The sequence below is a fragment of the Muntiacus reevesi genome, chromosome X (genome assembly GCF_963930625.1).
Source record: "Muntiacus reevesi chromosome X, mMunRee1.1, whole genome shotgun sequence".
NCBI classification, from domain to species: Eukaryota; Metazoa; Chordata; class Mammalia; order Artiodactyla; family Cervidae; genus Muntiacus; species Muntiacus reevesi.
In genome coordinates this window covers 112,637,236-112,652,778 of record NC_089271.1, presented here as the reverse complement: position 1 = coordinate 112,652,778, position 15,543 = coordinate 112,637,236, and the positions used below count along the sequence as shown (strand labels likewise).

At 46.2% G+C, this 15,543-nt stretch overlaps 1 protein-coding gene across 4 annotated transcripts in view; it reads right to left on the bottom strand.

Moving 5' to 3' along the window:
• Positions 1-11,133, bottom strand: part of ATP11C (ATPase phospholipid transporting 11C) — a 167,916-nt gene extending 156,783 nt beyond the window's left edge. For all 4 annotated transcript variants that reach the window (XM_065915266.1, XM_065915265.1, XM_065915262.1 and 1 more), the window contains exon 1: positions 10,974-11,133. In XM_065915266.1, coding sequence (XP_065771338.1) covers positions 10,974-11,000 — 27 coding nt within the window. In that variant the 5' untranslated portion in view covers positions 11,001-11,133. The remainder of the gene's footprint in view (positions 1-10,973) is intronic.
• Positions 11,134-15,543: the final 4,410 nt, after the last annotated feature.

The following is a 15,543-nucleotide window of genomic DNA, read 5'->3' as shown; positions in this document are numbered from 1 at the left end:
TCCATGATCACAGAACTCAAAAATTCTGAAGTACCACTTATAAACATTTCCATAAAATTCATTCATTAGCCCAAGAATTTAGTCTTCCTTTTGGCAGCCTTTCCTATATAATTATCCTTCACCAAATACTCTTCACTATGCCTGCTCTTTGGACCTGTGTTACCCAAAAGGATTTTTAAAATTGGCTGCCTATGAGCTAACAGCTAACCATCACAGAATGGGATGAAGTAATGATGCTAATGAGTGTTGGCTGGGACTATGGGTAAATGGATGGAACATGGAGGAGTTGCGGCAGTGACAAAAGTCAGAAAAACTGAAAATCCACGAATTTAGTGATGCTCCAGAGAGGAAACCAGCAAGTGTTGACGCTAAACTGGCAGAAACATCAATACTTCCTGGCTCCCCCACTGGGTGCATCAATTTATAACCGGCAGGCTGCTCTTCTGCTGCGACAGTGAATGCATGCAACGATCTGCAAAGCAATGACCTATCATCCAGGAGCACGATGTGTACAGCAATGAGAACAAGGTGGTGATTGCTGGGAGTTTCAGACAGACTCAGTTCTGCTGCTTGATTAGCTTAATGACCAAGGGTCAGTCATTTCCCTTCTCTGAAAAATACCAGGATTTCCTAACAGTGAAAAAGTTAACAGAGCAGGTCTGACTGCTATTCTTAAAAGTGTCTGCTTACAAGGTTGGTATAGACACAGCTGGTGTCTGGGGAATTGGACTTGGGGAAGGTTCCCACCATCCTAAGTGGTAAGAATAGCTCACTGTGCCTCAAGCATTGGCACAACATTATGGTTTATGCTAAATACCTGTTTTCCTTCTGGGAGTCTGAAATTCTGCAAGTACCAGGCAGAGGGTGTGTGTCTATGTGACCAGCTCCCAGTAAAAACTCTGGGCACTGAGTCTCTAAGAAGCTCCCCTTGGAGACAACACATTGCTGGAGGAATTAAGCACAACCTGTGTGACTCCACTGGGAGAGGACTGTTGGGAGCTGTGCCTTGGTTCCTGCAGACGTGGCCTCTTGAGCCTTTTCCCTTTGCTGACTTTGCTTTGGAGCCTTTCTCTGTAATAAATCAGAGCTGTGAGGACAACTATATGCTGAGTCTTCTGAGTTTGGCCAGTAAGCCATTGAACCTGGGTGTGGTTCTGGGGACCTCTGGCACAATTGGTATGTGCTGAATAGCCTAGTGAACTTCAACAATTATGCCAAGTAGGTGTGATGTTCATTCTATAGGTGAAGAAAGGAGACTTCAGAAACAGGAACAGAGTGTACACAGAAAATAAACATTTCAGTGTTTATCAAATATATGTGTGAAAGTCGCTCAGTCGTGTCTGACTCTTTGCGACCCCATGTACTATACAGCCCATGGAATTCTCCAGGCCAGAATACTGGAGTGGGTAGCCATTTCCTTCTCCAGGTTATTGAATATGGATGTTCTCCAATTTTTGTGAACTGAGGAACTACCTGGAGTGCCTGCTAAAAATGCAGTTTTCTGGCACCTATCACCTGAGACTTGGATTCATTAAGTTTGAGGCTCAAGAGTTTCTATTTCTAATAAGCTTCCCAGATGATTGTTCTGCAGGTAGTCTAAGGACCACACTTCAGGAACACTTTGATGTACAGGAACTACAGTACCCAATTCCCAAGCTAGGATGTAAATGGCAAAACCAGGACTTGCACTAACCCTTTTAAACAAGGTTAAGGCTCTTTTCTCAACAAAACTGCTTCCCTCAAACTCCACAATTCCTCTGGTTGCTCTGCCTTCTCACTGCAGGTATCCACCCAGCACCAAATACCAAGTGGAATCCTGAATCCAAATAATGCTCTTGGGGGAGTGAATTCTGCAGCTTTGGTTTTCAAAAAGATTTGATGCGCTGGTGGCAACAGAAAATATAAGCTTATGCATGGGATTTAACAAAGAGAACATGAATTTGCTTATAATTTTAGAAGTTGAGAACAGGATATGGGTTATAGTTTTCTGTGACTGGCCAACAAAGGGGAATGCACTAAAGATAATCTTTTTCGCTGATCGAGAAACTAGCGTCAAGTAAATGCTAAACCTTTTCCTTACTTTTTAAGTGGGTAGGAAAGTATAGTTTTTTTTTTCTCATTTAGAATAAATATAGTGTAGTATTTTGTAACTGAAAGGATGTTATTTTTAGTGCCATGCACTCATTGGTAGCCCAGTCTGAAATGCATAAGCTTCTCAGTAACTGGTCATTTTTCAACTTCTATTACTGAATGAGACTATGCTATCAATTCAGAAAGTATTTATTGAGCATCTACTGTTTACTTGATGCTATGCTAAAGGCATAATCATTATCAAGAAAACTGATTTTTTCAATATCTACATGAAAGAGACTAGAAAAATATAGCCACACTACTTTATGACAACATATAATGGAGGAGTCTAAAAAAATACACGGTATCTGCTTGAACAGGGTAGTCTTCACCAATCCTCCCACATTCTATTAAATAAATATAGGGCCAAAAATTGATGACAATCTGTATTTCGCAAATACATATTAACCTCCCGAATCTGGATATCCACAGTCCAATATTATCTATAAACCTCAAATAATCAGTAAGTCAGCCAAACCAGCAATCCCTCCACACACCGCAGTAAGTGTGGGGCTGCCTGCCAATGTACTGGCACAGGGCACCCCACGCCCATATCTGCAGTGTTGAGTACTCATTCATCACTAAACTGCAGTAGTGTTAACATATGCTGCAGTCATGCTAATGTTTGTTTTACAGTCACCACTGATCTACCCTTTTCCCAGGCCAGGAAGGTTAGTGTTAAGTGAAAGGAAACAAACTTGAAAATAGCACTTACTTCACTTATGGAAGCCTAGAACCTCACTCTGCCCAACCAGAAAATTCCTTCCAACCTGAAGAATTCCAGATGCAAAAGATTATTCCATATAAAGCACTACAGATATACAGGAAACTCCACCACCTTGAGGGGGTAAAAAGTGTTCTTCATTTGTGTCCCATGCTCCCACCTCTTTGGGAGAACTTATCAACCATGTTAGACAAGCAGTCAACCTTAATGATTTTTCCCCATCACTCAACAAACCAGTATTTGAATTCACTCATGGGCTAGTTCTCTGCACATCATCCAGAGGCAGGGATGTTAGTTATGGTTCTCCAGAGGCCACTGGTAGCTCAGCTGGTAAAGAATCCGCCTGCAATACAGGAGACCCTGGCTGGATTTCTGGGTTGGGAAGATTCTCTGGAGGAGGGCATGGCAACCCACTCCAGTATTCTTGCCTAGAGAATCTCCATGGAAAGAAGAGCCTGGGCTACAGTCCATGGGCTCACAAAGAGTCAGACATGACTGAGTGACTAAGCACAGCACAGGGGCCACTGGCTATACTTTACCTTTCAGAACCCACTGCACAGTCGCTGGTCAACCGGCAGCCTACGTGAGGGAACAAGCTCACCTGGACAGTTGTACCAATGTGAAATTGGCCAGCTTTACCTGCTCGAATCTCACTTCCGCTAAAAGCTCATTAAGAGCACTGGAAACTACCTGATTTATAGGCACTCAGTATCACCCACTAAAGGGCTGAATTATGCACAATAATCATAAACAGAAGGAGCAAACAGTAAACCCTTATAGAAGGTGTTCAGAAGATATTCCGAGTTTTATGTTGCTGAATCAGTCAAACCCAGATCAGGATTTAAAAAAAAGATAAAACTTGTTTTCAGGTTATTTAATATTTACTTCAAGTAGTAGTGATTCATTCCTAAATAGGTGTCCCACTTTACAGAGAATCAGACTAACATCTATTTGCAAAAGAGTCCTTTGCCATGTCTAGGTCATACTGAAGGTGTCAAATGCAACAAATTCCTTTTTATCTGAAATCCAAACAACCAAAAAATAATCTAAATTGTTCACTCTATTTCTGGTAGAAAGACAAACAAGTAAGTATATAATAGTAACTTATTCACAAAAAAGCAAGTTGCATGGTTTGTCACAAATGTTTTACAGAGCAGTCACCACATCCTCTAAATCTACAGCCATGTACATAATGACTATTAACGCTCATGAAGACAGGGAGTTTGTCTTGCTCACCAATGTGTCCCAGGGTCTACTATAGTGCCCAGTACATAACAGATGTTCAGTGAGTATTTGTTGAATGAAATAATGCTCTGCAAGATCATAAAATGGTGTAATCACCTAAGAGATTATACTATGGTCAGTATAGCTTTGTCATTAGATATATATATTTATTCTAATAGTTTAAAAATTGGTAATCAGTACACACCTATGTTTAGGTTCTGATCACAGTTCCAATATGGAGGGGTGTCCCCACACCAACAAGCAATTCTCAGACATCACCTGAGTGTCCCATAATTCAACTTATTTCTGACCAGAGGTAGCATCAGATACCCCAGGTTAGGCGCTCAATCCTGCAAGAGTCCCCCAGCCAGTCACTTCATACATCAGCAGCAGGTCCAGGTTATCAGCTGTATTTCTGACCAACTGGCTACAAACTGGGTTTCCCAACAACCTCCACCTTGGGTTTCAGACACCAGCCTCAAGTCCAGGTTGTTACCAGAACTTCTGAGTGACTGGCAATAAATCAGAGGTTCCCACAATCTCCATCTTTGGTTTCATTAATTTGCTAGAGTGGCTTACAGAACTCAGAGAAACATTTTACTTCCTAGATCACTGGATTATTATACAAGGATCAGCCAAATGGAGGAGATGCATAGGACAAGGAATGGGGAAAAGGCACAGAGCTTCTGTGCTCTCTCTAGGAGCATGGCCCGCTCTTCGAAAATCTCCAACTTGGAAGCTTCATACAGGCTTCATTAACAGGCATGACTGACTAACCCATTGGTCACTGGTGATTGAACTCAATCACCAGGCCCTCTCCAATTCCCAGAAATCAGGGGTGTGGAACTGAAAGTCCCAATCCTCTAATCAAAGGGTTGGTTTCCCTGGTGACCAGCCGCCAACCAGAGATGCTTTCCCAATTCACCTCATTAACATTATAAAAAACACCTTTATTGCTCTCAAAGTCGGAAATGCTAAGGGTTTTAGGAGCTCTGGGCCAGAAACAGGGACAAAGACCAAATACACATATATTTGTTATTATACATCACAGTATTGTTAGGGGAAGCACACTGATTGAAACCTTCTACCCTGGCCAGGCACTATAGTAACTATTTGCATAAGTTGTTTTACAACAGGAGGTCCTGGAAAGGAACACGGAACTAATAAGCCTCCGCCAACTGGAAGAGTTCGGGAAAGGTCAAAAGGAGACACCACATGTCCGACCACCTCCCAGAATCCTTCTCTTTGGCATCCATCTTGGCTGAACAAGGCGTGCACCACCAGGAAGGACTCTGAGTCAGAATGATTGGCTAAAGAATCATTGTATTCTTTGGTTGTATTCAAAGGAATACAACCCAGAAACTCATCCCATCACCATAAAACCGGAGACTGCAAGCCATGTGGCAAAGCTGTTCTCTTGGGTTCCCTGACCCTACTGCTCTCTGCCCGGGTGCCCTTTCCCAGTAAAATCTCTTGCTTTGTCAGCACATGTGTCTCCTTGGATAATTCGTTTCCGAGTGTTAGACAAGAGCCCAGTTTCGGGTCCTGGAAGGGGTCTCCCTTCCTGCAACAGTATCACACCCAATTAACTAGAACTCCTCATTTTTAACCATTTTTCATAAGGAAGAATTTACTATAACTGTCACTGTCTATGGGCAGAAGCTATTATTTATGTGAAACATAAAATTTTTCATTCAAATATTTATCAAACACCTATTATGCACCAGGCACTGTGCCAACTGTCCCTGCCCTCAGCAGCTTTCAACGACTAGGGCAGCCTTTTTCAACTGGAATTCCTCATCTACAGATGCATGCACAGGAGATAAGTATAACATAAAACGGATTCTCTAGGGCATTAGGAGTTGATTCTCTCCCAGTGGAGAAAGACTAATGTAAAGCGCCACAGAAATTAAAAGGAAATGACAGGGGCTTCCCTGGTGTCCAGTGGTTAAAACTGGGGTTCCACTGTAGGAAGTGCGGATTTGCTCCCTGTTGGGGAAAGTTCTTTATGCCAGGAAAAGGAACCCCGCCCCCAAAGAAATTACAATATAATAAAAGGTTGCTTTTAATAGGGACAAATTGGGACTTCCTGGGTGGTCCTGTGGCTGGGACTTTAAGCTCCCAAAGCAGGGCACCCGGGTTTGATCCCTAGCCTGGGAACTGGATCCCATGTGCCACAATTGATGCCCAGTGCAGCCAAAATAAATTAATTAATTAATTTTTAAAAAATCCAGCCATGTATGAACTACCTGGTAGGAGCAAAGATGAACAGGCCATTTGTAATGTTGGTGTAAATGCAAAAATGTTGCACTACATACATTCAGATAAATTTCTAAACATAATAAAACTCATCAATATTTTCCATGCTCAGCAAGGATTTTAGTGAAGTGAAACAAGAAAAAAAAGTATAATTACTCTGATAACATTAATTCAAAGAGAAAACAAAAAACCTTGCTCCAAAAAGACCCCCAAATTACCTGAATTTTATTCATTGTCTCCATATATTACTTCACTAAATTGGTCTTGCCTTGGACTTGAGGCAGCAGACAGATAGGCCCCAAGCTGAGCAGCTGGAGTTTGTCCCCTGTGGACAGATACTCCAAAACAAAGATAACAGCCAAGAGCAGAGGAGCTAGCCAGATAAGAGATAAAGAGACCACACATTCCTCATTCTCGAGGTCAAGGAGGCTTTCCCGACTACACAGGCGCAGAAAGCCTCCTCGGATGTCAAAAGGGAAGGGATGCAGCCCAGAGTAGGCAATGTCAACCTACCCAGAGGCCTCTTCACTAGACTCCATCTTGGCTAAGAGAAGTGGGTGCACACATGGGAAGATCCTGAGAGAAACCAAACTGCAAACTCAGAGCCAGGCAGAGCAAGATTATGAGGCAAAGGAAACCCGGAATAAATACCCCATGTAAGTGATTCAAACTACCACGAGGGCACAACTCTCTCTGAGCCCACCCATGTATGTCTATCCACACGTACACTTTTTCATCCTAAGAGACACTTTACTTATTTCACTACTTTCCATCTCTTTGTGGCAAGTCATTTCTACAAAGCCAAAGGGCCAGGGTCTTGTCACAGGCCACTGGCCCTGGTGGTCTAGTGGCCAGGATTCAGTGCTCTCATTGCTGCCACCTGCCTTCAATCTCTGGCCCAGAATGGAAATCCTGCTTCAAGCCACTGCAGACAAAGGCCACCAGAGATCAGACTCAAAGGAATACATTAGCTACCTATTTCATTATTTTGAATATTTTTTATCTTATTTTGAATTTTCCTTAAAATACCTTATGCAGTCAACTTCGTTCCAGTTCTGGGTGTCTTCAACAGATACAACATTTTCTCTGTGATGATTTTATTATATGCTGCATGCTTTATGGAGCCAAAACAGTTTGAGAGCTACTAGAATCAGAGAGAGAAGTTTTTTCCCCAGTATTTCAACTCGAAACTTAAGCTTTTATACTTCAATGATCTAGAAATTCACACCTGTTTAATATCACTCTCTGACAGGCTAGTTAAATAACATCCACCTGGCCAAGTCCCCTGAACTACTTTATCAAGTAATGTCTTGTTTTGAATTGGTAGCATGAAATAAGTGAATAAGCCAAATGGGGGGAATTCTTGTTGTTTAGATTCTCATTAAACCTTTCAACTCATGTGAAAATGCTAGTGTAATCACTAGGAATGTCACTGAAGAGTAAAAGAATAAAAGTCCCTGACGCTTAAGTCTCAATTAGTCCAGACTTCCAATTAAACATTCTTTTAAAGGAAAGTAATTGTACAGAGAAAGCTACCATTATTTATTGTATTTATGGAGACTGGAGATGTTGAGTGGGAACAGGCTATATAGTTTTTATTATACTCTCAGACATTCAACTCTTAAATCTTTTAAGACATTCCCTACATACCTAAATCCGAAAATCCTACACCAAATCCACCAATTTCTTTCTACCACAAAATTGTCAGAAGGAAAGTCATAACTCATCAGAAAGGAAATAAGACAATTTTTTAATGGCAAAGACATCAAGGCCATGTCTTTAAAAAATACAATGAATCACTATTTCTTTTAGCTCAAGCTAAAGAACTTTGTCTTTCAAAACTGGAGAACCTGGGCCTGGAGAAATAAATGGTATTTTTAAAATGATTCGGCAAACACTACTGAGCTGTCAAAGATGATACTACTTACCATGTTAGGTTTAAAATTTTTAAGTGAAAGTCACTCAGATGTGTCTGTCTTTGCAACCCCATTGACTACAAAGTCCATGGAATTCTCCAGGCCAGAATACTGGGTAGACTTTCCCTCCTCCAGGGAATCTTCCCAACCCAGGGATCGAACCCAGGTCTCCTGCACTGCGGGCCGATCCTTTACCAGCTGAGCCACCAGGGAAGCCCTTAAAATGTAAAGCCCTGTCCTAACATGTAGTATCTAGTTTTCAGAGACCAAGAACTACAATCAGCATCAATAGAATTTATATCACAAAGTCAATTTCAGATGTACACAGGTATACAAAAAAGCACTTAATTTTGAAAGGAATTCATAGCCCCATCTCCAAAATATAAAAAAAGCACACAACTTAGACTACATCTATATTGCTGTGCAAGGCAAAGATCAACCTAAATATTTCGTTGTATCCCTCTAGTGATGTAAATGGGAGTGCCACTCAGTCTCTACCAAGGAAAAGATGAGGAGAGCATTTTGCTTGCTGACTAGGGGAGCTAAAAACTGCCCCCCCCCATTATTTCTGAAGTCATTCTTTAGCAGTAAGTGTTTGATAGTATATTTCACATTCCGTCCAAGGGTTTGCAGATTAATTCCTTGCCCTAGGCCTAAGGCTCAGATACAACTCCTGAGAAGCTTTCAGTTCACTGCACTGGTAGAAATTTTGGAGACTTAACCAGAGTCATGGTTGTGCAGGAAAATGTAAGCAGTCAGGTATTCCAGCCGAAACAATGAGGTCAAAGCTCCTTTCAGCGTGGGCATATTCTCCGCAGAGATCCTGGATGGGGATGTAAAGTACTAGCCTCAAAACCTGCAGGCTGGCACCTCAACAACTGCTGCAAATTTTACTGCATGCCCTGCCTTCCCCGGCCAGCACTGATTCCTTAATAGACTCAAACAACGCAGACCACTCTGAGCAAAAGAAAGATGAAGGGGGCTTTTAGACTGATACTTTCAGACTGGTTGTTTGGTTTCAAATGTTCAAATCCTTAAAAGGGGGGGGGGGGGCGGGGAATGTCATCATCTCAATGTTGAGCTAAGGAATGTATTACAAACCACAGTCCAGTTGTTTTCCAGTATAAGAATGCCATGTGAAAAGATTATCCTCTTCCCAAATATTACAATTAGTCATCTTTGTCACCTTTCCTTTCCTAACACCCCCAAACAACACTCAGGATCACAAGAATCTACATGAAATAGAACGATGAAGCACAATGCTCTTTTACCTTCTCAGGCTAAATGTGAGAAACCAATTTTAGTCACTTGCTTTAGGAAAGCATACAGTACAAGCCAATTCCTACGGATTTCAAAATCCTGATATGCACAACCTCTATTGCTGTGCCACAGGTAAACCTGCTCCAATTTCATAAGACAAGCTTCTGGTGAGGTAAACCTTTAGAAAAACATTAACAGCACTCTTGTGATAATAATAGCCTAGAAGGGGACGTAGAATTACTTCGTTTAGCCAGGGTACATTTGTGAAAGTTTCAAATGCAGAAAAAATAATGAGAGCAAATTCATCCGACGCGTGAAAAATGCTAGCAGTGCTTCGATTACGAATAATCGCAGGAAAACAGCCAAACCGACAAGTTCTTAAACAGACCTTGTAAGGGGGGTTGGTAGGCGCACGCAGCACTCAACCATTTCTCCTAAGGCCAGAAAAATCCACATTTACTGACGAATCCTTCCTTTCACATTACTGGCAGAAATAAAATCCTATTCCCGCCACCTCATCTTGCAATTAAGGAAGTTGCTACTAATAGCAGCATAGAAGTATATGGTCCCGGTTTCACTCCATTCTTCACGTACCCTCTAGGAGTGAACAGGTTACTCAAGAAAAAGTCAGTAATCGGTTTTCCGGATGCCAAACTCCCTCGGCAACAAAATTCCCTTTTCTGGGGATCGGGGACGGGGGTCGACGCAGACGGAGGAGTCCAGCCGCAGCTCGCCTCCTCCCCCGGGTCAAGGTCTGGGGCGTTCGGGGCTCGGCGAGGCTTCGGCCCCGGCGCTAGCTTGGCAGCGGCGGGGCCGCCTCCTCGCGTCTCCACCTCGACTCAGCCCACCCCGATGATCGCCCTCGCTTTTTATTAAACCCTCAAGGTGAAAGGCTCAGTCTGGGTCTCCAAAGTTTGCTCGGCCTCGGGTGAGCAGCCGGCCGAGCCCCGGGCCAGGCTGATCCCGGCCCCAGCCTCCCACCCCTCAGCCCCCAGGGCTTTTTTGGACCACGGTGACAGGTCCAGGTTTACCTCCATGTGCTCGTGGCAGAGGAAACAAAAGAAAGCAACCTCCCTGATAATAAAACGCCATCTTCGAGTAACTGGCACACCGAGGGACCCCTGGGTCGGTCCCCCTCGGGGGTCCCCCACCGTCCAGCTCGGAGGGCGCCCGCCCCCCCCCCGCGCCGTCCGAGACAGAGTTTGTAAGGAACAGCCCAGGGCAGCTCCGGATAAATGGGCCGGGGTCGGGGTGGGGTGGCGGGGTGCTCCGAGAGCCCTACCTGACCGCCCCACCCCGACCGCCCCGGGCAGCGTCGTTTCAGTGAAAATGTAAGAGCGGGCGCTGCTGGTGTCTCCCAGAGACGCAGTCCTCCCCTCAGGAAACTGTTCAGAGGGACGGGCGAAGGGGCTGGCGAGCAAGCGAACCGGCACGCGGGGAGCCGCAGCGAGTGTACTTACAAAACGATTAAAGCTCCGGCGGAACATCGCGTCGAAGGCTGCCGGGCGCCGAGCTGGACTCTACGGGGCTGTCTGAGAAGGTGCCGTCCACACGACACACTGCGGCGTGGGCCGCCGGCGCGAAACGGTCGGCGACACTCGCCGCCCCGCCAACCGCCGGCCCTCCGAACTCCCCCCGCCCCCCGCGCCCCCCCTCACGCCCCGCCCCGCCCCGCCCCGCCCCGGGGGCGGCGGCCCCGCCGCTCCCGCAGCAGCCCGCGGAGATAGCGAGCCGAACGCGCGGGGGAGGGATGGCGGAGGAGCGCTAGGCTCCTCCTGCGGGAGGGGGGCGCCCAGAGCTCTCGACCGGCGCCGGGCTCGGCACCCCGCCGTCTGCACTCTTCCCTGCCGCGGAGCCACCGCCCGCTTCTCCGCGGGCAGCCCGCGTGCGCCCGCCCAGCTCGCGGCCACGGGGGACCCTCCCGAGGCGCCCCGCGCCTCACCTCGCCTCAGCCCGACACTACTCCCCTGGCTCGTGCGGGAGCCGCAGCCTACCCTGCCCCGGCCCTAATTCGGCCGCCGCTCCGCTTCGCTCACAGCCGCGCCGGTCGTCCCGCACTCGGGCCGGGGAGCCACGGTGCAGCCTGCCGGCCCGCCCCGAACCCGCCAGGCAGCCGGGCTCCCCGCTTCCCGCGGGGCGAAGCCGGGCTTTGCGTGAGGAGCCGGGACCGGCGGGGCGCTGTGGAGACCCCAGCGCGGGCGGGGCGGGGCGCGGGCAGGGGGACTAGTTATAAGAGCCCCCCTCCTCGGGTGCCGAGGCGCTGGTCTCCCCACTACCCTCGCTTCGCTCAGCTCCCACCTACGCGCCTTTCCCTTCTCAGGTTTTTTCTCTTGTCCTGTCTCCCCACCTAAACCATCTCACTTCCACTTTCTCTCTGAGGTTGTAAAGTCAGGCTTTGTGTCGCTGCTGCTGCGCAGCGGGGCGGGATTTCCCTGCCACCCCCACCCCTCCTCCCGCCTCTAACCGCAAGCCCCTCCCTCTCGCCCCCGCCCCTCGCTTCTCGCAGAGCAGCCTGGGAGTTGTAGTCCCGTCGTGCCCCCGATTCCGCCTAGTACCGCGGGCTGGGAGCTCCCCCACTCGCCGGCTCTGGGTTTGCCCAGAGGGTTGAAGGAGGAAGCGGCTGAGACCTCAGGGCTGAACCGCGGTTCTCGGCTTGGACTGGAAGTGGAGGCCACTAGCGCTCTTTAGATTACCCGCGGTGAGAAATGTGAAAAGGATCTGTGAGGCAAAGCCACAAATGCCCGGAACCTTCCCTGGGACGCGAAAAATTGTGCACCAGGAAACGCTCTACCCCCTAGGCTCCTAGTTTAGAATTGGAGTTTGCGAAACTTTAAACATTACATAGGAAAGCCAAAGCTAAAATTGCCATGAGACTGGCCATCCCAATCCCCACGTCGCTCGGTTTGCACCGCCCTTTATAGCGTGCCCCGAGGCTGCTGGAGCAGAATGTAGATTCCTCTGCAAAAGTAAAGAAGAAATTAGTCGAAGGAGATCAGAGGCATTTCCACGAGCCTCTGCCGCGCCACCGTCTCCTGCCAGCGAAGCGCTGGGGACAGGGCCAGCTGCACCGCGGGCCTCCCCTGGGGTCGTGAAGGGCCTTTACTGCTGGGCATGAGCACTTCTTTCCCCTCTGGGGTTTAGATTCATTTCAACAGATCTTTCCTGGGCATTTTCTTTGTACTCGGCTGTGTTAGGGGCTGGTTAAGGCGACTTCTGAAAAGACCTCCCCAGCGTTGGGGGGAGGGGTGCCCCACTGTAGTAAGGGGCTACCCACCTGTAAAAACAGCAGGTTAGAAAGTCCTGGCTGCTAGACGAGAGATTTCAAGTGCTGAGAGCGCCAGCGCACCTCAAAAGGGGTTCTGGCAAGCTTTCTCGAAAGCACTGGAGGTTAAACTGGACCTTGCTATGTGAGAAGGCTTTAGAAGGAGCCCCGTGGGCAAAGTCCAGGGTGGAGGGAGGGGTCGGGGAGGACGTGCCAGATGATCTAAGAAAAAGAACACACTCTTTTGGCAGACGCCCAGGATGTGTGGGCAGGCATGGCCCGGGAAGAACTCTAAAACCCATTAGGATCTTCGGAAGCACCTGGGAAGTCTGCACTTGATAGTGTGAACCACTGGTAGCCCGTCCTCACTGCCTTAAGTGCAGGGCACATAAGGTAGGTTCCCAAATGTCCTGGTTGCCTAGAAGTAAACCCGTTCGTTTCCACTTCTTTCTCTATTGTAGTTCCTTGCGTTTACTCACCCTTGAGGCCGCGTCTAATGATTTTTAAGATTTATGTTCAGTTCAGTTGCCCAGTCATGTCTGACTCTCTGCGTGTGTTAGATGTCTATTAATCTGCTGTTGTTTAGTCCCTCAGTCGTGTCTGACTCTTTTGTGACCTTAGCCCGCCAGGTTCCTCTGTCCACGGGATTTCCTGGACAAGAATACTGGAGTGGGTTGCCATTTCCGTCTCCAGAAGGTCTTCCCGACCCAGGGATCTAACCTGTGTCTCCTGCATTGGCAGACTTATTCTTTAACACTGAACCACCTGGGAAGCCCAATCGGATATTAGGATATTTTGTTTTATTGGCAAAATGGATCTAAGATTTTGCTCTCTAATATTTCAAAGATTTATTTTCAAATAGAAAAAGTTTTGCTGACTACTTTTGTTGAGAACGACTAACGTAATTTAATTCACTTATTGTTTGTTGAATATTTACTATGTGGCAGGCACTGTTCTATATACTGACTGGAATTTGTGGGTCGAAAAGGTTGTTGTCAATTGTTCTAGGCCTAAGTCTAGAATCCTTATCAATACGAGACATCGTTATCAGTAAAATAGGTAATAGAAAATGAATTTAGACATTTGGATATGCAAGTGCTTACTAGTAAATAATAAGTAATATCTTTCCATATGCAATTTGTTAAATAAATTGAAAAAATGTACTTAGCTTATAGATTCAAACAGACCAACTTAAAAAAATTTAGAGAACTGGATATTGGTTTTTGGTGTTCTCTCACACATCATTGTGTGAGTATTTTCTCACATATCATTGCCATGTTGTCCAGCTTAAAAGCAAAGCTTTTAGGATCTCCCAAGATATAGAAATATTGTTGGTCGAATTTTCATTTGTTACTGTAATTCCACCGTCTCTCCCTCATCTTCCTAGTTTGTTGCATCACAACACCTATATTCATGGGTCCAGACTAATTTGCTTGACTATAAAAGTGCAATTCCACATAAATCAAATATGCTCAGCAAAACCTGCAATTTATACAAGGTAGTTTCTTTCCATACCCAAATGCAACCTGAATTAGAGTTACTCTCACACACATTCAGATTACTTTGCGAGTTTTTTTTAAAGACAAGAAGAAATTATTTTAGTTCTTTTCAGTGCCTCTTCACAGCTTCCAAAGAAAACCCAGGTGTTGTAGGAAGCTGTTGTCAATGGCTATGAAAAGCAGACCATCAGCCAGCATTTTCATTCGGCCAGTTCCATAAACAGAACTGTAAAAACTTAACTTCCTGCTGTCTGAACTGTCAGACCCCATGGTATATAACACCAACTCTCATGGTGCCTCAGCTGACTGCAGCCGAAGCCCCAGGCTCCTTGTAGGTAGGAGTTCAGAAGAAGCAGTCTCCTGTTCTTTTTACCATCTTAACTCGACTAGAGTTAATGCATACTGCCTCAGAAACGGAAGGGAAACTGTTCTTCCTTGACCGTTTCAATTCTGCTGCCATATTTCTGTGCAAGCCCCTTGGTCACCTCAACCCCTCAGAAATCTCACCATGACGAGTGGGTAGACCGTCCAGTGGGGACCGGAGGCTGTCCAGGCTTGGGAAGGAGGGAAGCAAACTGCTTCTGGGATCAATTGGTTGGTCAGCAATTCAGGGATTCAGCAGGAGGGTGGGGAGGAGGGGGAGGAGTCCCCTCCTCCATCTAATAATAAAAAAAGGAAAAAAAAATTAAAGCTGTTATATGAGCATGCCTATCACTGCCATCAGCAAGTTGAAGAAAATTTCGCGGTCTCTACTGAGCTTTCAAAAGTACCTCATAAGACTACCTTTTGCCAATTTGAAATTTTGTTCTCCCTTTCAAAGCTGCCCTTAATGTTTCCTTTAAACCAGTTTTACCCGTATCTAACTCTTGGCCCTCCCCAGTTCATTTCCCACCCTGCAACCATAGAAATCTTCAGAAGGCAAATCAGATCAAATCACTCCCCTGCTTATGACTTTTCAGTAGCTTCTCATTGCTTTCAGGACAAGGCCCAGATCCTGCCTGGACCTCAGCTACAAGGCTCTGAATTCTCTAACCCCTGTTTTCCTTTCTAGCTCCTGGTGAACCTTCTCTCCCCCTGACACACCAAGCTCCATCCACTCCACTGGCCACCTTTTATTCCTTGAATTCCCAAAGTTCCTTTTCCCCTGAGAGTCTTTGCACTTGCAATCATCTCCGCAGGAATGCTTTCATAGCCTTTGCAATTTGTCTTTCAGATCTCAGCTTAAATGTCACTTTGTCAGATGAGATCAGGGTTCCCTGTTATAGTGCT